The 22116-nt window shown below is 38.3% G+C and overlaps 1 protein-coding gene across 1 annotated transcript in view; it reads left to right on the forward strand.

Annotated features, from left to right (window-relative positions):
- The window catches only part of LAMC1 (laminin subunit gamma 1), a 127847-nt gene that overhangs the window by 66695 nt on the left and 39036 nt on the right, over window positions 1-22116 (forward strand). The window contains exons 3-8 of the mRNA XM_007425370.4: window positions 6214-6344; window positions 8553-8719; window positions 13097-13285; window positions 17655-17772; window positions 17960-18058; window positions 18969-19105. Of these exons, the coding sequence (XP_007425432.1) occupies window positions 6214-6344; window positions 8553-8719; window positions 13097-13285; window positions 17655-17772; window positions 17960-18058; window positions 18969-19105 (841 nt within the window). The remainder of the gene's footprint in view (window positions 1-6213; window positions 6345-8552; window positions 8720-13096; window positions 13286-17654; window positions 17773-17959; window positions 18059-18968; window positions 19106-22116) is intronic.

Genomic DNA, 22116 nt, shown 5'->3' on the forward strand with positions numbered 1-22116 from the left:
AAAGACTAAGGCGACGTGTTTCATTTCTTAATTTCCATGTCTCCAAAATCTTGCACTCTTTTTTTTCCTTGGGAACCTGACACCTTTCATTGCTTTGGGAGTGACCCCTATATAGACTCTTAGCATGCTTAGTTTACATATGGTCAGCCAGTGAATAACATCAAGAGGCCTTCAGTGCCACCAGCAAACTCACTTTCTCCCCAATTTTGCCTACTCTCATGGCTGTTTCACAGATTAGGAGAGCTTGATGGAATGCAAGGAGAGGGGTCATGCTTCCTTGCCATCCTCTCCCTATAAATCCTTTTCCCAAAGCCTACTTGACACTTGACATGGTCGCAAAGGAAGAGATACATAGGGAGGAAAGCAAAATGGGAGCGGAAGCATTAACTCCCTTCTCTCCATGTTCAGGGGATCCCTATGTATATGTAGGGGGAGTATATGCGCATAACAAGTAGAAAGACGAATTGTGTCAGTGGGGGAGAAGGCATGCATATGCATGTAGGCAAGAAAAATTAAAAGGATGCTATCTTCTTCAGAAGTTTCTGTGAAGCACCTTTTGCATCTATCAAAGGATTCTGGATTAGGAACAGACCGGTCTGGACTGGAGGTAGCAATTCTTTACTTGTTCTAGGCAGTGAGTGCAGATGTTTCTGTGTATAGTGATTTCAGAATAAGACTAGGAGTTAAACTAGGAGAGTGTTTAGTTGCTTCTCTGGTCCACAATCCAGGTCCCAGCCAGTGCCAATTTTTAGCTAGTTAAATTTATAATGATTCACACCTCTAATGAGAAAACCAGGCTTTTCCTTTTAAGGGAAAAAAAGTTTTACACTGAATTGTTGTGATGTTTGTTTTGTCTCGTGGGATCCATCAACTTCCTTTTCAAGTTATTGTCAACATAATTTTAAAACTATTCTACATGAAATGAACAGGAAGAGTTTGAGTACTGTGAACATGAATGCTGATATGTAGTGATTGTTCAGCGTTTCTGAAAGCATGGTCTAACAGTGGTTGTTTTTAGTTCTGAGAGGCAGCAGATATTCAAGGTGGACATTCATTTTGGAACGACTGTATCTTGAGCTTGTATTGGGTGGCGAAGGAACCATGGCAAAGATGAGACTGAGCTGGGAATAAAAATGACACAATAACATAGCACGCAATGTAGATTGTTGTATTTACAGTGTATTTTGGACATTCTACATGTATATTTGGCTGGAAAAGCAAACCCAGTACTTACCCATGTATTTTAATTCTTTTATTTTCTCCTTCTCCAATACTTGGATTCAGATTTGTGAAACATTCCAGATGGTTTGGAACAGAGGGCAGGGAAGGTGCGGCATAGAGCTAAATCCCACAATATCCTCACATTCATAAGGGTGTAACTTGATGGTTATAGTACGGAGAGTCAGATGGCTCCAATGTAATTCTAGACTGTGGCTGGTGTTCTTTGCACCATGCTTCAATGCTGTCTCTTTTGCTTTCCCTTATAGGTGGCAATCCTTGCCTCAGGCAAACATAACTTCTTGTTTTGCCCAAGATAAAGAGACATGGAGCTGACAAAAATGAGAGAAAGATGGAGCAAGAGAGACCATATAAGGATCTGAGTTTCCAATTGGAACTAGGCTCATCCCAGCTTGGTTAAATGTCCACTAAATGATGCACTGTATCAGCCTCCCCATTGCACTGTGCAGATGAACCATAATATCCCATCCGTGTGTGAAGACACCTGTTGGGGAAGGTTGCTCTAGAGTTGAGCCGTTTGCTTTTGCATACACATGTGCTTTCAAAAAATAAGAGTACACAAAGAATGGAACTGCAAAGCATCTATGACTGGCAATATAATTGTTGAGTTTTGTCATCTATATCAGCTCTGACAATTTGTGAGGAAGATCTGCAAGGTCACATATGGTGGTGCTTAAAAGTTTGTGAATCCTTTTGAATTTTCAATATTTCTGCATAAATATGACCTAAGACGTGATCTTTTCTTCACATAAGTCCTAAAACTAGGTAAAGAGAACCCAATTAAACAAATGAGTCTAAAACATTATACTTCTTCATTTATTTATTGAGGAGAATGATCCAAAGCTACATATTTGTGTGTGGCAAAAGCATGCTGGCTGGGGAATTCTGGGAGTTGAAGTCCACACATCTTAAAGTCACCAAGGTTGACAAACAGTGCTAGAGATTTCTGGGCCACAGTTCAGTGCCTTCTCTCACCACACTTAGCTCTGCTCTTCCCATAACCATTCTCTCCACTTAGATTTCCTGTCTCCTCCACACCTAAGAAGGGGGTCGCTCTGTTCCTAAAGATTTCCTTGGCTGCAAGTGACACCCTCTGTCACCTGGTCCCAGGGAAGGCAGCTTAGTTCTTACTTTGGTTCCCTTTGGTTCTAGGATTGCTTAGCTTTCTGCTCTTCCTGGAAACTACCTCACCAAAACCATGTGGCTGTTTCCAGACTCTCTCTTTCCAACATCTTACAGCAATATCTCTTCTTCCAGGTGTGGTTTCTCCTTTCTCCCCTTCCAGGTGAGCTGCTTTATTTCAAATTTCCCATCCCCCCCCCGGCCAAGGTTTGTTGGGGAATGTCTCCCCCTGGTTTTGCTTGGGCAAACTCTTCCCTGCCCCTTCTGGAGTCCAGGATTCCAAAAAGATCAACGTTTTTGTTCTCTGTAGCCAAAAGGGAGGGACTGCTGGTCACCCCCCAGTGTACATGCTTGCCTTTGAAGTCATTATGGATTTTCATGCCTGTTTGCTCAAGCATGTGGGATATGTATATTGGCGGTCTGGTTGCAGGATTGCTTGCCTGGCATATGTGCAACATGTGCTAGGAAGAACATCTGGGGAGGCTTGCCATGCTTAGCCTGAGTGAATAGGGCTTTGCCTATTCACTGCAATAGCTCTCCACTAAAATCCCAGTCAAAAGCAGCATTTTAAAGCATTTGCAGCTTAGACACATTGGTGGTACTGGTAGTTTGCAAGTGGTGCTCAAAAAGGGACTTATTTACATGAGAAAAGTTTTTTCGATAAAGAATGTACCTTACCTAAGTGACGATGAATAATATGGATTTAAAAGAACTGCTACGGCATTAATAATTATGGGCACAATTCTTTTATATGAATATGATTGAATGGTAACAATATTAAAACATGTCACCAAAATCATCCTATAACTTCATAATTAAGAGAGGAAAAGAAATATATTTTAGATGAGAACCTAGTTTAAGATTATATTTCTTTTATTTAGGAACACCAGAGGTGATTTGACTTCATAACAGCAAAATAAAACAATGAACTTGATTTGTTGGTCAACCGGGCAAGAGACTTCATGATTCCTCCCTATTTTTTTTCCCCCTAGGGTATTCTCCAGTAGGTACAATCCAGATTCACTTACTACAGAGCCAGGACTAGAAAAAGTAGTGGTCATGCTTTCTGTGGAAGGAGATAACTTCTTTCTCAGTTTTGGCTCTGCCTTATTCAGAAAGTATGTAAGCCTGCTGGCTTAGTCAAACTTTTGTGCAATTAGGACTCCCTAAATCACAATTTTAATTTTTACTTTCCCCTTTTTCTGTTCCTTAATTTAGTTAGTAGCTTAGTAGTAGCCAGCATACTCACAGGCAGGAACTCACTGTCAGTGAGCTTAATGGAGTCAACCCCCCAAAGGCAAATTAACTGTCTCATTTCATTGCACCAAAGGCACTCAAGTCTGAAGGAATTGGATCCAGATACTTGACACACCATCCGTAGGACCCACTGGCAGCAGAGATGATTGCAGTAATCAGCAACTTCCTCATCCTTCCATGCCTTTTAATAAGATCACTCAGGAGGAGTGGGGACAACAAGGGGTGGCAGAATTGTGTCCCATTCCACTAGAAACCCAACTATCTTAGTCTCCTTTAACACTAACATACCCTGGGAAACATCTGCAGGGCTGTCACATGGTCCTCTATGCTCTCCCTTATTAAACTCTTCTGCAGAAAATAGTTTGTAGCAAGGACTTAAGGCCCTTCAGATGTAAGATCCCATCTTCAAGGACAGCACTGGAATGTTTCCAGTCTCTGCCTATGGACCTTCATGGGATGTCCAGTGAATTATTCATTGTACATAGGAAAAAGTGGATAACGCTGAGCTGGCTTGGACCTGGGATCACCTCTCCATATCTCACAGTCAGTCAGAGGACCAGTTTATAGAATCAGAGATCCCATGTTCAAATAACCCAAAGTGCCACAAGAGTTACATGAAAATAGTAATAAAATAAAATTGGAGATCCATTTTTTGCATTTATATCAGTACACCTTAGAGGAAAGTTTTTGAAGTATGAGCTACCCAAATTTGAAGATTCTGCTTGTTGAGCTGGGCAGTTACTTGTGAGTAGTTGTTCGGAGCTCAGAGGAACTTGTCCTATGCATCCTGATGTCCAGCTTGAAAACTGTAGAAATTAACACTGTACAGACTAATAATTTCATCTTTCTTTTATTTCATGGAAACAGGGCCCAGTGTCTCTTGCTTGATTTTCCCCAGAAAGTGAAAAGTGGACTTAATTGGGTTTTGAGCCTAGAAGATTTGGTATATACATGCTGTCACAATCATGTTTTCACAATGGATAGCAAGTCAACCTTCCAAGATAACACGTTTTAATATTCCAAATATGCAGTGGGTTTCCACTTTGTTATGTACCAAGTCCAGTAGATCTTTCTGCTGCTAATTCTTTAAAGTCCAGATAATATCGCAAATCTTCACTGAAAATAGTTTTTCCAAAAATCTGTAGACATGTCTCCTCCCACACACATAGCATACATTTCTGTTGAATTAATTCATGTTACATGATATTTCAAAATAGCAACTTAGATTGGTGTACGTGTGTGTGCAAAAGAAGAAACATTTCATATAGTAAATAAAATGGGTGTTGGCTGGCAGCGCTAAGTGCTTCAGAACCCCTTGTAGTAATAATACTACAGGAGAACGTGTATCATGTTCTTTACAAAATAATCCTAAATAGCTATTCATAAACAATTATTAGAATGCATTAAACTAGATGTTCAAAAATTTAGGGATGTTTGAAATATTGAGAACATGAATGTCCATGGAAGTCTGGATTCTGGCATCTATATGCCAGACTTCTACAGATTTAAAATTATGATTAATTCAACAATAGTATTTACAGTGCATTAGATATTTACACAACTTTTATGAAGGAATTGATTGGTCTGGATAATTGTTGGAGATATGCTACGCACAATGCAACATGGGTTTGAATGATGTGATCTCATGCTGTAGTGACTGTCTTTTAAACAGAGATTATTTCATATATAGTATTAGCTTAGTTTTGGAAGAGGCATTGGTTATTGAACATGATTAATTATACACCAGTGGTTTGGAAACCAGCAGGAGGACAACAGAAATGGATATTGCTTGCTTTTATGATCACACGTAAACACAAAAAAAGAGGCAAGACTGGAAGGATATCTGTTTTTTGTTAGTTATACCATTGGTCAGAAGAGATTGCTTCTTCTTTATTTAAGCAACTGTTTTATTCAAGAGTGAAGAACTGCTGAGAAACATGGACTGTGTATTCTAGTTTATGGGCTTAATTTTGCATTGTTTTCCTTATTAAGTAAACTCATTCAAGTATGTTAAGTCATACAGTACATCAAAAGCAAAGCCTCTGATCTAGGGACTATGGAATAAAGAATGGTGGATGCCATTTACTTATGCCAGTTTCAACTTATTTCTTGGCAAATTTGGATTCTTTGGGAAAAAGATTCCAATGCTTTTGGCTGTGGGTAATGTCATATACTGTTTGGCAGGTCTCTAATTGTATCTTTTACTGAAAAAGAATTAGTCTAGTATTTTTAAATTGTATTCAGAAAGAGTTTTCTCTTTCTCTGTTTTGTCTTAAGTGCCCTTCTCTGCCTCATTCTAACCCAAATTTTAGTTCCTTTTCAATCTCTTCCTCCTCCTCCTCCTCCATATGTGTGGCTCTTAATTTTCCTTGGTCACGCTTCCTTTAAATTAGTGTTTCTCAACCTCCGCGATGTTAAGATGTGTGGATGTCTACACATCTTAAAGTTGCTAAGGTTGAGAAACAATGATTTAAATGACCTTGGTTTCTTCATATTTGGAAAGCAGTGGCATTTGTGCGTAGTAAGCTTTTCCTGTGGTTTGTTTGGTCATAATTGATCTAGATTATGTGGTTTGGCTTCCATTTTCTCTTACAGGAATGGGTCACAGCTACAGATATCAGAGTAAGCCTCAATCGCCTGAATACCTTTGGAGATGAAGTATTTAATGACCCCAAGGTTCTCAAGTCCTATTATTATGCAATTTCTGACTTTGCTGTGGGTGGCCGGTAAGTAATAAATCCCAAGTGATTCTCTTTCTAATAGCTTAAATAGCTGTTTGCTTAGGACAGTGTTTCTCAATCTCTGATGCAGGGTGGGGAATTCTGGGAATTGAAGTCCACGCATCTTAACATTGCTGAGGTTGAAAAACATTGTTTTAAGGCTTTGGCATGATTTCAGCCTCTCTCTTGAGGCAGGCTTTTTGAAATGTATGTACTGTACGTTTAAAAATTGTGATCTAATAACACTGTTACTGAACCTCTATAGCTTTACACTGATATTTAACTGATCCAAGGAGTATTTCTGTATCCATATGGTTTCTTTTAACTTTAGTCACACTAAATTCCATCTCAGGTTGGATGCTTTTAAGGTCAATGTCTTGCTCTTAACTAATGCTGACTATGGTAAAAAGTACAGTCACTGGATTTAAGTACAGTATCTGCCCTAATGTGACTAGTATAATTGGTCAGATAGAAGAAAAGTCTCTTGTTATTGCACTCTGGTATTTTCCATTAATTACAGCTCCTTCTCTACCTTCCTTCTGGCTCTGTGTTTAATCTGAAAGTCTTCCATAAAAACTTACCTCCTGCTTTTCCAAGAACATTTCTCATATCAACAACTTTCCCAGCAATCTTGTAAGATAGGCCAATATCTTTATCCTCACATGCAGATGGGAGAGGGGGAGGCACATCAGTTGGTGAGATAAAAGTTGAGCTTCTCAGTCCTTCATACATTCTCATGTCTTGGAGATGTGTATTGCTCCTAGAGACAGTAATATGCATGTATTTCTTCACTTTGAAACTGCTTTACAGTCTGATCATGTTTGTGCTTCCAAAAAAGTTATATGCTTGCCCTTCCCCAGCAGTTCACAGTGAATAGGCAAGGCATAGTCATGGTCCAGTATGCTTGAAGGATCCAGGGTTCAAGGCACAGGAAATTCTTTACCAGCAAGGAACTGTCAGGGCTGTGGAAGCTTCAGTCCCCTGACCAAATACAGTTGGGATTGATCATAAGTGTTTGCAGGAAGTGGAGTATGTGGGAACAATCGAGCACTTCTTAAGTAGCCTATTTTCCCAGTGGGCTCTTCCAAGCAACGGTAGTGTTCTTCCCATCCTCTCTGGTCTTTGACCTCTGTGTGATATGTTCTTAACAGATTGGATGGCCAGATGTCTTTATCGTGGTCAGATTCTTCCATGACTCTGAGGCTCAGTCTAGTTCCAGAACTAAACCTTCCCAGTGCCTCATACAGAGAAGGCTATGACAGACTGGACCATCCAAGGAACTAGATACGTTCCTTATTCAAGAAAATCAGCATTTCATATTGGCTTTCTATACAATTCATGGCCCTCGTTATGCTACTGCCCTTGCCTATAAAATGACAATTGTATAATGCTCACTCTAGAATTACAGGCGTAACAAACCAACTAAGTTTGTAAAGTACCTGGGCTATTTTTAAAATGTCATTTAAATCAGAGGTCAGTAAACAAAAATGGAGATAGATGTATTCAAGCAGATAGATGTGAGACTAGATTTTAAACATTTAGTCAATGTATATCTCTGAATAGCAGCCAGCTTCAGCAGGTAACCCTTATTTTTAAGGGTGAGGTGCAAAAAGCCAGCAAATTTGGCTAAAGATGGCCATTGTTGTTGCAATTTGTACTCCAAAGCAGAACAGGAAGTAAAGTTGGTCTTTGCCTCTTTTGGCTTGCTGGGAAGACACAGCTATAGTTGTAAGAGGAGGACAAGTGTGGTAATTTGGATCCAGATAGGAACTTTGGGAGACCAACTTTGGCAAGAGGACAGTGTCAAGACTGTGCTCAATGCACACTCTTGCTTGGAAAAGTAAAAAAAAGCATTCCTCAAGCACAATGGAATTTTTAAACATTCTTTATGACAGCTCCATTATTAATTCACATTTTTTAATTGGAGAAATCAAAAGCATGATTTCATACAAAAAGCTTTGGTATTTTTTTAAAAAAGCAATTGCAATCTTTATTTGCCTAAGGCTTGGTGTGGGCAATCCTTTGACAAAGCTAGGGTTATCCTTTTGGTCCTTTTTATCAAGAAACTTGCACTGCAGCAAGATCTCCTCCCTTCTAGTGGGAACATTCAAGTCCTGCAGTCTCTGCTATGAGTCAGTCTTTGCTTATGCAGGAAGGCTAGACTGCTAGAGGACAAACTGTATAGTTTTCCTAAAGCCTGTTTCTGCCTTATAGATGCAAATGCAATGGCCATGCAAGCGAGTGTGTGAAGAATGAATATGGAAAGCTTTCTTGCAATTGCAAACACAATACCTTTGGGATTGACTGTGAGAAATGCCTCCCTTTCTACAATGACCGGCCTTGGCGGAGAGCAACAGCCGAGAGTGCCAACGAATGTTTGCGTAAGTGTTTATTGGGGTTGTTCTTAAATAATCTGGTTTTATCTTAAGAAGCCAAACCTTTCTGCCAAATTATTTCACCACCTCCTTTTATCAAGGGGGTGGTAGCCAATTTTAAGAGTCTTCAATATGTTCTCTTCCTTTTTCCTCTTGGCAAGTTGTGGCACTTCCTGTCTTGGCTATCCTGTATCAATGCAGCAGCATGGCATATTTTTAGCTTTACCCCAGATGTCTTTGTTCATGTTATCTCTTGGTGTGAGATAAAAATGTCTTGAGGGTTGCAGAAAGTTAGGTCATTTTCCTGTTGGTATCTCAAAACCAGACTACACTAAACTACTACTGGTTTGTTCTTTTTGTTTACTGTTGGCAAACCTAACTGTTGTAAAATGAAAAGTGCATTTCTCATTGATATATTGTTAATTTAGTATGGCTTTCTGGGCTCAACCAATTATAACTGAAGTTGTTGTTCAGTGTGCCAAAATAAATAGATAAATGACCTGCATCAAGGTGACCCAGATTTTTTAACCTCAAGAATAGGGAAGTATTCCAATTAAGCAGATAAACAGCTGGTCCTCACATTTTTCTTATATTCTGCTGCTGCTGCTAATAGCGTTAGAGAAGTATCAAGCTGCCATTAAATACATGTGAATCTCTGTTTCCTAATTCCTTGAAATTGTATTTTGAAACTTCTGTAGTTTCTAAGGCTTCCATAGATATTGTCCCCATCCAGGGGTGGCCACAGTGTGGGGAGTCAAGAAGTCAAGATGACAGATGCAACCGTGTGATCAAAGCCCTGCTCCTTTTTAACATGAGTCACGCACATAAAAGAGCCTTTGGTCACACAGTCAAACCCACCATCTTGGCTTTTTTGACACCCCCCCCCCCCATGTCCACATCCATGTACTTTCAAGACATAAACTCTGTGCTGAAAGGTGATGATGGTAATGGTTTTCTCAAAGCTGAAAAAAGAAACGTAATGGTTTTTGGAATTTCTGCAGAATTGTGTCAAACATACAATTAAAAACATACCTTATAAAAGAAATGCTAAGTATAGAAAATAAAGTAATCCGAGGAATGGATTGTAATTCATATTTCAATAAAGAGATAAAATTTAGGGAATCAGTGTAAGATACTGAATTCCACAAAAATGCTGTCAACCTTGTTTGATTGACAATTAACAATTGATTGTCAGAAAGTTATTTTCCAGTTACAGGGTAGGTTGGATAATTTGTGCATGTTAAAATTAACTCTGAAACCTACAATTTTCAGTGCAACCAAAGATGTTCAAGTGACTGCTTTTTTAGTGATCAGTCTAGCAAATAATTTAATATTCTGAGAAATTTGGTGGTATCTAAAAGAATTGCACAGCAGACGTATAGTTTATTGTAAGTATACAACTGAATAGTGACATAATGACACTTGAACACCTGTTGTAAGGTGACAGTATCAACATATCTTCTGGCAACTATTCCTTTTTTCTTCCATAGCTTCCTTAGGAATTAAGTTTCAGATCTAATTATAGGATGAGGCCTTCAAAACAAGAAGTAAAAGGGCTTTACAAAGTGACTCCTTTCACTTGACTGGCATACACTAGAATTGGCATACAATTCTTTCTGCTTTTGTTTTGATTTTGATCTATAAAGATTTCCTTTAGTCTGTAGACATTGAAACTGACCCTGATATAAAATTTAGATTCTTCATTTTTTTAGCGTTTTGGCTGAAACTTGGATGATCTGTTGCATTCTATTTTTGGTGAGAACTGCATAGAAACAACAGTACTGTTTTAAGCTCTACTTCTCCCATAGTGTGGAGCACGACTTATTATGGACTCTGGCAATGACAAGCAGAGCTTTTTCCTGCTGAATAAGTGGTTGGAGAAAGCAGCAAAAAAATTTGGCAGAATGATATAAGGACAAGAGACAAGCTGGAGAATGGATATTGAGCACATGACTGCTGTCCTGGGCCATAGACCTGTATTATATACAGTTCTGATCTTAAGGCACTGAAGGCTTCATAGACCAAGGACTCTGATCGGGCACATAGTAGCACCAGTTTCTGAGATCTTGGGAACTATTTACAGATCTGGGGAAACAGGCAACAGATATGAATCCACTCTTTTTAGTTGGGCTTCCTGGAAACTGCTCAGTGAACTGAAAATAACTTAGTTCAGTATCTGTTCTTTAGGTCAACATCTGTGACAGTGATAGGGAGGGAAAAGAAAAAGATAATTCTTCAGCTAAAGCAAACTGTAATATTCATCCTGATCCAGATTATCATTTGCAGTTGCAAGGTTCACACCATTAGAGCTTTTCGTCACATGCTTGCCAAACACAGGCTGGAAAGTGGGAGTGAGTCCCAAAAGAGTTAAGAGTAAACCTTTAAAACGTTTGAAGTTCAGAAAAAAAAACCAATGCTGCCTTGGGATTCTGTCTTGCTTAAAAATAGAAATGAATATAATACACAAATAATTTTGAATGAAAGACATTTAGGATAAGTTGCCTTGTTATGCTAAATCCTTTTAGTAACAGATCATAGTTTCAGGACTTTTGATAACCTCTGGCCTAGAGCAGTGGACCTTTGTGAGCAATGGGCAGGTATCCTCCTGGGAATTATAGAATGGCCCAGGTAATAGCTCAGTATACAGCACTTCCTTTGCCCAATCAGACATGGAGTGGGACTGGGCAGTAGTGTCACAACTTTTTGCTACCATGGACTGCCATAGAATACCAGCATTATCCGTTCCACACTTGGGATGCTGCTGTTGCACCCATTGACCAAGGGTTGGAACTGCTACCTACTCTGTAGGGACATGAAGTAGGTAAATATACCATACTCTTCTTGATGTAAGAAGTGCATCCTAATTCACAGGTTTGAAATTCAGTAGTAAAGCTTGGAGAAATTGAAAGAATATTTTCAGAATGATGCCTTGCTTCCCAGCTTTCCTCCCAGCGGTCCATGTAAATCTGTGACTTCAGCTGAAAGCCTGACAAAGCTGATGGCTGATGGCTCTTGTTCTGCTTCACATCCTAGACATGAGCAATTACATCTGTCTGTGCTAAGGAAAGCAGAAGTATTTTTTTTCTCACAGGATGCAGCTGGGGGGAGTCTGGTCTCACTGTTATCTTTCCCTGACGTTTACATGCCAGAGAGCAGAGTAACTGTGTGGGAGGGCTGTGGGAAGGGTAGAAACTATAGCACAGCTGGGAAGACAACCGGGTGGAAAATCCAGTGCAATCAGCAATATCTCCCAAGCCCAACACTCAGTCCATGTGCTAGTCACTTTGTAGTGGGCAACCTCTTATGACAAGTCAACCATATCAAGTGGAAACTGTGTGGTTGTGCCATAATGGCATTTATTATAGAATATTCACGGCTCCCACCCTTTGGGTGGTTTTACTCCTTGTCTACTTAGTAGGAAGAAGAGGCCACTTTTAGTGGATTGGCAACCTAAGCTTTATTATTCTCTTTGGCCATGATTTTAATCCACACTCCCAATTATACAGATGTGCAAATTGATCACATGGGCCATTTTCTCCATGTAAGCCAAAGAACTAGTGCGTGTGAGAAGTTCAAACAGAGTTCTCCATTTGAAGCATCTTCACTACTGATTCCTGTATCTTGATTTGCACTCAAGATTTGGGAGAAAGTAACTTGAGTTATGAAAGAAAAAGCTGTACTAAACTTTTGTTTTTCATACTGGGAGGGCGTAGTGGGGAATCCAGTCATCCTGGCTCTTCAGTTTTTGCTTAATTCAAGGTAGTGTAATCAGAGACCAATCTGGCTGTGAATAAATGGAGAAAAAATTATGAGAATTGAAGTCCAACACATCTGGAGGTTGGGAAAGTTTGGCGTAGGTTTTTTTTTCTTTCTTGTTTAAATCCAATTTAAAGTCTTCTGCTGTAGTCAGAGCTTGGGGCTGTTATTCTTTAATCCAGGAGCATCACTGATACTGTCTGTCTGTGGTACTTGTGGTATCCCTGTGAAATAGAAAAAGAGAAACCACAGCAATGTGGTTTTATTTATTTATTTATTTATTTTAAAAAAAAAAAAACAGCCGAAGTCTAAAAGGAATGAATGAAGCAATTCATGTTTTCAACATGATAAAAATGGAGCTGTTATTGAAGAAGAAAGATTCTGTCACCACAAATAGTTAGGAATAATTGTTTAGATTTCCAGCCTCTGCCTACTTGTCCCTTTTAATTTCTGGGCCATTCTGATTGCCTGAACTGAACATCTTATTTTAAGAGAACTTGAATAACCAGATCATATTGACTGTCAGAACTGTTGCAGTGGTGGGTTGACAAATTGGAAAAGAGTTTTTAAAACCCCCTACCTCACAGCCTTTTAAACTAACCTAGGTTTGTGCTCCCCTACATACAGGCTGTAACTGCAATGGACGATCACAGGAGTGTTACTTTGACCCTGAGCTGTACCGATCCACCGGTCACGGTGGACACTGCACTGGCTGCTTTGGTAACACTGATGGACCAAACTGTGAGAGATGTCGGGAGAACTTCTACCGCCTTGGGAGTGAGGAAGCCTGCCTGCCATGCAACTGCAGTCCTGTGGGTGAGTGTTAAGGATGCTGCTTTTCTGCATTTTCACTTTTGCTCCACGTTGTTTTCTGCAATGCTGAGAGGAAGGCAGTCTTAGCATACTTCCAGTTTTACAAGAATCGGGCTTGTATGAAAAAGGTTTCCATTAAAATAATGATGTATGTGATTGGAGCTCTGCATTAAAGTGGTAAGCAGGGTGGCTGTAGCCAGAATGGGAAGTATATGGGAAGCAGTATCTGCATGTTGTAAAGCCTACACTATGCAGGCTTATATTTAGGGCTTAGTTAGGATCTCAGGGATGGATAACTTTGAATGACTGTAGGTCACATTTTATTTTTTCTGCGGCCAAAGGCTACATTGAACTCAATGTTAATGCAAACTAGTCAAGGCTATATCAGACCCAGGGGAGGTAGGGATCTTGTTATTTTAGAACTGATGTTAAGCTTATTTGGGGGCTTTCAGTGGAGTTTTCATGTGTTTTCTAACTCAAAATGTGAGAAAAACATATGGCCAAGTTTAGTAATCAAGGAGAGAGCTGAAAATACTACAGGTAGTCCTCACTTAATAACCTTAATTGGGACCATCAACTCCATCGCTAAGCAAAGCAGTAGTTAAGCAAAACATCATGTGACCGCCCCGCTTAGTGACGGCAGTTCTGGTTGCAGTCATTAAGTGATTCTCCTGTGGTCGTTAAGCAGGGGCTTCACATGACCGTGATTTACGACCTGCTGCTGGCTTCCCCATTGTCTTTGCTTGTCGGAAGCCAGCTGGGAAGGTCACAGATGGCAATCAAATGACCATAGGATGCTGCGACTGTTGAAAATGTGCAACGATTGCCAGGTGCCTGAATCATGGTCATGTGACTGCAGGGATGCTGCGACAATCATAAGTGTGAGGACCGGTTGTAAGTCACTTTTTTCAGCACTGTCATAACTTCAAACAGTTGCTAAATGAATGGTCATTAAGTGAGGACTATGTGTAGTTTGGAGGTTGAATGAACCCTGGGGCTTCAATTGACCATGTGTGTCCTCAATTTCTTATCTTAATCACTTCAATAAGCATAACATACAGAGGTTTGCATTTGCACATTAATATGGGATCTAGGTATGTGACTGAAAAAATAAGTTATACATACTGTCAGTCAAGAAATTATCCAATTTTCAAGTTTAAAAATGATCCATAATATCAAGCTGAGATTTCCAAATACAGGCTGACGGAAATTGTTTTGGTTTTGTTCTGAGTATAAATAATGCAGCATCAGGGTAGAGTGGTATTGGTCTATCATGCTTATCATGTATTCAAGAATAATTTAGAAGCCTTAGTAAAACCCTTTAGTAAATTCCATGGCACACAGGCAATCAGTGTGTATTTAATCTGTGTGTCTTGATTTAAGATAATATTTTTGTCCGTGGAATTGTTTCTAAATAATTATAGACTAGACAGAAGAATGTTGTTTGTACTGTATATAGTAAAGGCTTGAATAAGCTAAATGATTCCCTCTTGTTTAAACTCTAGGGGTTGGTTCTGTTTAAAAAAAAGTTGTCTAAAGGTGAAGTCATTTTTTAAATTCCTCATAATTTCTCTTTGCCCAGCTTAACATTCTCCAAAAGTGTTAGGATAGTAATTCCCAGAAGTTCAAGACAGCATTAATTTCAGCTATGTTGGCTAGGAATCCTAGTGGTCTGAGAATGTCAAATATGATGGTTTTGAAATATTGATATTTCCTATGCTTGAAAAGCATCCTTTACAGCGGGGTTCCTCAACCTTGGCAATTTTAAGATGGGTGGACTCCAATTTGCTGGCTGGGGAGTTCTGGGAGTTGAAGCCTACCTGTCTTAAAGTTGCCAAGGTTGAGGAACCCTGCTTTACAGGCTTTAAGAAAACATCCTACCTGTTGACTACTGAATCAATTTCAGAGATTGGCATCTTTCAGAGAGGATATCTCTCTTTCTAAAAGATCTGAAGGACAGTAGGTCGGACATAAAGGAATGCATTCCAAACAGAGGACTGGCAGTTGACATCTCTCCTGGTCTTCAGGAGAAAAAAAATGCAAGTTCTGATTGAAAAATATATATCGGACCATTGAGTCTGTGCTGTGGTATGCGTGGTATTTAGCCTGTTTCTCCCTGAATCAATAAATTGGCATCTGCGCAGTGTTAAATCTCTCTACTGAAATATGCCTTGTGGAGAAGAAAGAAGAATGCCAGAGAAAAGATTAAGCTAGAATTATTTCTTTAGCATCTAGTTCTGTCTATGCAGACATTTTATTTTATTTTATTTTATTTTATTTTATTTTATTTTATTTTATTTTATTTTATTTTATTTTATTTTATTTCATTTGGTTGATTGATTGATTGATTGATTCAGAAGAGCTTGAGTTGAACCCCTGTCTTCCATTTGAAATGGTGTAATCTATACCAGAGGAACCATTCCAGTGAAAATGCTTACTAAAAGCAAAATCACTGTGAGTGATTTTGAAAGCTAAACAATCCTGAAGTATAAGTTTTTTTTTTTTTTTTTTAAAGTCTGTTAACCAATTCTGAATGAAAGTGAAAATATAGAATAAAATCACCAGGGTTGCTTTGTCCGTTTGGTCAGGTCAGGAAAAAGATATCCACATGTGGATTCCTCAGAATTCTTGAACGTAATTTTTAGATCCTTTGTCCTGAATCAAGCCACTAATGAGACCTGAAAGGAATATAAAACCCTAATTGAGTGTTTAAAAATGTTTATTCTTTTCCAAATCAGTAGAAGTGATTGATTTTTTAAAATCAGATTTCCTCATTTATTTCTTTTTTAAATCAAATTCCACTGAGAACTATTCTTTTGCAACTTGATCTAGATACATCTGGATTTTACATCCTTGTGGCATTTCTTTTGTGCATTGAATTATTATTATTATTATTATTATTATTATTATTATTATTATTATTATTATTGTCAGCAGCAGCAGCAGCATTCTATGCTTTTGCTGTCATAGCAGAGTGAGAAAGGGGGGATGCTTGTGTCTGCTGTTCAGCATCAGATTCCTGCTGCTGGATCACAGACTACCTTATAAACTTCCTCAGATATATACTGGACAGTTGGATCGGTGGTTGGCTGCAATACCATTGAAGTTCAACCCTCTTCCATCTTATGATGTTTTTAACTGTAGAGGGATTGTCATCAAATGATAACAGTAAAGGGGAGACTAATCCAAGCAGTGGGCCATTGTGGGGAAATGCCAAATGAAGAGTAAGATGGAAACTAAGCAGAGTAGCGTAGTTAGAGGAGAGGTGTAATCAAAATTGCCCCATGGTAGCAACTGATTACATCATTCAACAGGTTTGTAATCCAATTGGTAGTGAATTCTGTGAATCAGTTTAGAACTCTTTGTGGCATAACATACCCTTCAAATATATTTCGGTGATTTATACATTATTCTTAAATGGTGCTGTTGTCCTGTAATATACATTACGTTCACCAAACTCTTTCTAGATTATACTGGAGATATTGTACTCAGATTGGTACATATTAGTAGTAGCAATGCCCAGGTTTTTGTGGAAATTGAGGAAATTACTCAGCAACATTACTCTTACAAAATTATAAACCAATACAACATCAGAAATTCATTTTTCTCGGTTTCTTGTCAGATTTACTAGTGCAAAATACTGGGAAAGTAAAGTATGTCTTTCTTTAGATCTTTCTGATTAGATCTTTAGATCTTTCTGATTAGATCTTTAGATCTTTCTGGTTGCATTGGCTGAAAAATTAATACAATACCAAAGACTTTTGATGTGGTGTTTTATTCAAATGTAGACTCCATTTTTCACTTCAAATGGAATATTTCCATCTGTTTACATAGACTTTGAATAGAACTTCTGAATGTGGATGCTTAATATGTTTATATTTCTACTTAGGGTTGCATATATATTGAGAATTTTGGTATTCCCTTGTATAATTAATTTCCTTCCTCCCTCCCTCCCTCATTTTTTTCCAGTTAAAATTATTTTTTAAAAAATTTATTTTTCAAAAATAAAGAAATAAAAACAATTGCAGCCGAAAAGCTTTTCCTTTCTAAATTTGGCAAAAGGAATTATTGGGAGAAAACTAAAAGTAGATTTTTGTGGGAAAGGACTTCCAAGTGTACTTCTTGTACTCATTTAAAATACTTGGACTAAACATATAGTCTATTTAATTATCTAAATTTTTAGAGTTTACCCATTTGCAATGATATTTTATACCTGACTTCAGCTTATAGTCCTCAGGATTCCAGTAAGAAAAAAAAATGTAAATAGGAGATCCTGTTAAGCCCAAAGTCTGCACGACCCTTCTTTAGAACACTCTTTGAAGAGGAATAAATCAGTATGAGTCTGTATTTTAACCTTATTTTGTTTTCACAGGCTCCCTCAGCACACAGTGTGACAATTATGGACGCTGCAGTTGTAAACTTGGTGTGATGACTGACAAATGTGACAGGTGTCAGCCCGGCTTCCATTCTCTTACAGAGGCTGGATGCAGGTAAAAGTGAACTGGTGCTATAAATAAAAGTGATGGAGACAGTTCTGTCTAGACGTGTGCAAAATGTTTTATTACAGGATCAAACAATCCATGTTAGAACATTTGCACACCTCTGGTTCCATCCTCTTGAAACGTGGTTCCTTTATTCTTCCCAGTGTTCCAACTAGACTCCTTTCTTCTTGTTCAGGCGGTGCTCCTGCAATCCTGCTGGCAGCACAGATGAGTGCAATGTAGAAACAGGGCGTTGCACTTGCAAGGACAATGTGGAAGGGTTCAACTGTGAAAGGTAAAACAATTTCCAATATAGAAAAGTGTTCGAATAAAATTGTATTCTTGTATTGTGTCCTCCCTTCAAGGAATTGAGAACGACCTCCATGCAGATTATTCAGATGTTCTCACTCAAAAATCCTGAGGTTGATCAAGCTGGGAAGTGATAACTGGGGTAGATCTATCTGGATAGGACCAAGATTAAGATCCTCATTAAAGAACCTTTAGTTCCAGATTGGGTGGGGAAGGAAAATCCTGAATTGGGATTATTTTGGTTATTTGGAAATTTACTAATATTGGGGACGTTATTGTTGGCAGAAGTGTCATCTGCCTGCCTAGATTTTTGCTGCCCAACTTGCAGAAGTGCAGCCCATTCAAATGTATTACTCCACCTGCTGTTTCTGAAAAAATTACTTCTGTAGCAGTAGCATCCGCTATGGAGAATATTGGCATTACCACATGATAAAACTGTGGAAGCAAAACTATGGGGTAGATTTAATTGACTGTGACAGATTCAGGTCATTTAAATCCCTTTACCTGGGCATCTCTGTAGAAAGGCTTTCCTTCAAAGCACCGATATAGTCAACACAATTATATAGTGATACATTCACTACAAGTACTACAAGATCCATTGAGGTAGCAACCTGAATCCAGTCTTAGTTTGTTCAGTGGTCAGAATGTCAATGTAATTTCTGTCTTCTTTTACTTTCATCTCAAGCATTTTCTCAGGGTGTTGGCTGTAATTTTAAATGAAGGGAAATGCTGTAAGATCTTAGTGTGAAGTTCTGTTATGGGTGTGTATAATGTATTATGGATGTGGCTTTTAGCTCAGGTTAAAGACTTTGTTAAATTTGTGAATATGAATGCAGAAGCAGAATAGGAGTGAGAAAAGGCAGATAATGAATTTCAGTGTTTTCTTTTGCTTTTAGGTGTAAACCTGGCTTTTTTAATCTGGATTCTGCCAATCCTAGGGGATGTATTCCCTGTTTCTGTTTCGGACATTCCTCTGTTTGTACCAATGCCATTGGATACAGTACCTCCAAAATTATCTCCAACTTCAAAACTGGTAGGTTTAACCTTCAGTTTTTCTTGAATTAGACCATCATGCCTTATAAGCTATAATGCTTTGAACATATTCATCAGTTTATCTTCATTTGATGCAGAAACATTGGTGCATTCCAAATATAACATGACATATCATGCTTTGTGTTCCAGTAATCAAAGTCAAGATAAAACAGAAATCCGTAAAATAAAATAGACATTAGGACAAATTAACTTGCCTATGTTAACTTTAAATAAAGTCAATTTGTTAAACAGTTGGGAGAATGAACCATGTAATTATGCCAGGTAACAAGCTGTAATCTTTCAAGTAGCTGTTATAAAATCAATGGAATTGTACAACTTCTAAGTTTCAACTTCAGTTGCGTAGTAGCTTGACTCAGAGTTGTCTGGTATATGGTTGAGAACAGCTTTTTTTTTTTTTTTAATCTTTACAGTCCTGGAAAATTTTATCAAAGTACAATAGCAAGATTTGTTGTTGTTTTTCAGTCATTCAGTTGCTTCCAACTCTTAATCATCCAGTGGGTATTAGTTCACTAGGACTGTCTGTTAGTGATAATTCTTTAAATTCTCCTAAGCCTGTGTTTACCTAGGCATCTCGCCATATTTTCTTTCATTTTTCCAAGCACTGGGGTCTTTTCCAAGGATACTTGCTTTCACATATTTCCAACATATTTAAACTTAGCTTCATTATTTTTTACTTTATCTAATATTGAATGATTTGTTCTTTTTACAATCCAAAGTATTCTCAGAATTTTCCTGTTCAGAAGCATCCGTTTTTCTTCATTCACCTTTCCTGATGGTCCACCTTTCACAGCCCTGTGTTACAACTAGGGAAACCATGGCCTTGACAATATTTACTCTTGCTGTCAGTGTGATGTCTTTGCACTTTAATGCTATTGTCGAAACCTTTCTCTGAAAGAGCTTGTCTTTCTTTCATAGTTACAGTCACCATTGCTATGAATTTCTGAGCCTAGGGAGTTCAGGTCTGCTACTACTTCAGCTTCTTTGTCTATTTCCATTGGGTTAGCATTGTCCATTGATATAATCTGATGGTTTTGTTTGTTTTTGTTTTAAATTGAGCAGCAGACCAGCTTTTGTGCTTTCTTCTTTCCCCTTCAGCAAGAGTCTACTTAGGTCCTCCTCACTTTCAGCTAGCAAAAGAATATATTGGGTTTCTCCCAGCAATTTCAATTCTGCTTTCTATTTTTCTAGTCACATATTTCTCATGATATATTCTGTGTATAAATTAAATAAACAAGGTTGACAATATACAACCTTGGCACACCCCTTTACCAATTTTGAACTATCTGATCGTTCCATATTTCATTCTAACTGTTGCTTCCTGGTCAAGATACCAATTCTTCAATAGGCAATTGAGGTGGCCTGCATCCCTTGTTTTTAAGAACAGTTCCCTAATCTGTTGTGATCTACATAGTCAGGAGCCTTAATGTAATCAGTAAAGCGCCAAATATGACTTTTTGAAACTCCTTTGTCCTTTTCATTACCCATCACATGTTCACAATGTGATCTTGGATGCCTCTGCCTCTTAAAAATCCATCTTATACATGTGGCAGTTTTCTTTTTAAGTATTATTGAAGTTTGGGCTGCAAAATTTTGAGCATGTGAGATTAAGTGCAATTGTTCAGTATCATTCTTTAGCATTGCCCTTTATATTTTTAGAATATAAATTTATCTTTACTAGCCCCATGGCCACTTGCAGTGTTTTCCATATCTGCTTATAAACTGGCATAATTTTGTGACATTTTAAAGATTCTACTGGTATTTCATCACCTCCTGAAGCTTCACTGTTAGCAATATTTTCTAGGGATCATGTAACTTCACTTTCCAGGATGTATAGTTCTAATTCAGTGTTCAAACCTTTGTACATAGCATCAATTGTGGGATCTTTTTTATGTAGTTCTTCCATATAGTGACACAATCTCACCTCTATATCTTTGTATCCTTTATGTAATAGCAAAGTTACTTTATATTTTGTAGGCAGTAGTATCCATGAAAAGAGCAAGTTTGGTGTAGTGGTTAAGGCATCAGGCTAGAAACCAGGAGACTATGAATTCTAGTCCTGTCTTAGTCACAAAGCCAGCTGGGTGGCTTTGGGCCGTCCTTCTCTCTCAGTCCTAGGAAGGAGGCCAGGGCAAACCACTTCTGATACCTTGCCAAGAAAACTGCAGGGACTTGTCCAGGCAGTCACCAGGAGTCAAGACTGACTTGAAGGCACAAAAAAAGTATCTATGAAACACCAGATGTGTTTCTTTATATTGTCCATTATGAGTACTTCTGAACAGGCAAAAGAGTATGATCAGTTGATATCTTGAGGGGTTCTCTCAGGAAACAAATTGCTTTTCTTAGCCCTTAACTATCATGATGTCATTGGTTATGCATTCTTCATTCCACTCAACATTATATGCTCTTAAATTGTGGCAACTTTATTATAGAACCAGCTGCCTTTGAAATATTAAATAGTTCTCTGAGACTACTGTGGCCTTGAGATTGCAAAAATTGACTGTCCTTAGCTTAATAGTTGTTGCAAATTTATATACCTGCATTCTTTTTTCCCTTTATGATGTGAAAATGTGTTCAGACGTTGTGACAGCCATCCATTAAGACAGAGGTTTTCAAACTTTTTCAGACCATAGAAACTGTCAGTTTAAAAATAGTCCTGGAACCCTTGATCAAGAGGCAAACTCTGGTGATAGAAAATCAGCTTTAATTATTTATTTAGCCCTTAGTCTCTCATGGAAACCCCTCAAGTAATTATGGATCCCTAGGGTTCCATGAAACACAGTCTGAAAAACTCTGTATTAAGCCATGTCCCTTTTTCTCACAGACCATTCCACTCTGCACAAACCGGTAAAACAAACCAAAAATGGGATGTGTTTGCAACGTCAAACCTATTTTGATTTGTTCCTGCCAAATTAGCCTAGGTTTGGTTATTGGCTTGCAGGTTAGCTATCTGGCAAAGCTCTTGATTTCTGAGTGTTTTATCTGCTTGTAGGT

The sequence above is a fragment of the Python bivittatus genome, unplaced genomic scaffold, assembly GCF_059951505.1.
Source record: "Python bivittatus isolate LINGU-HERP-01145 unplaced genomic scaffold, Pbiv_v1 ctg000700_np1212, whole genome shotgun sequence".
In the NCBI taxonomy this organism is placed as follows: Eukaryota; Metazoa; Chordata; class Lepidosauria; order Squamata; family Pythonidae; genus Python; species Python bivittatus.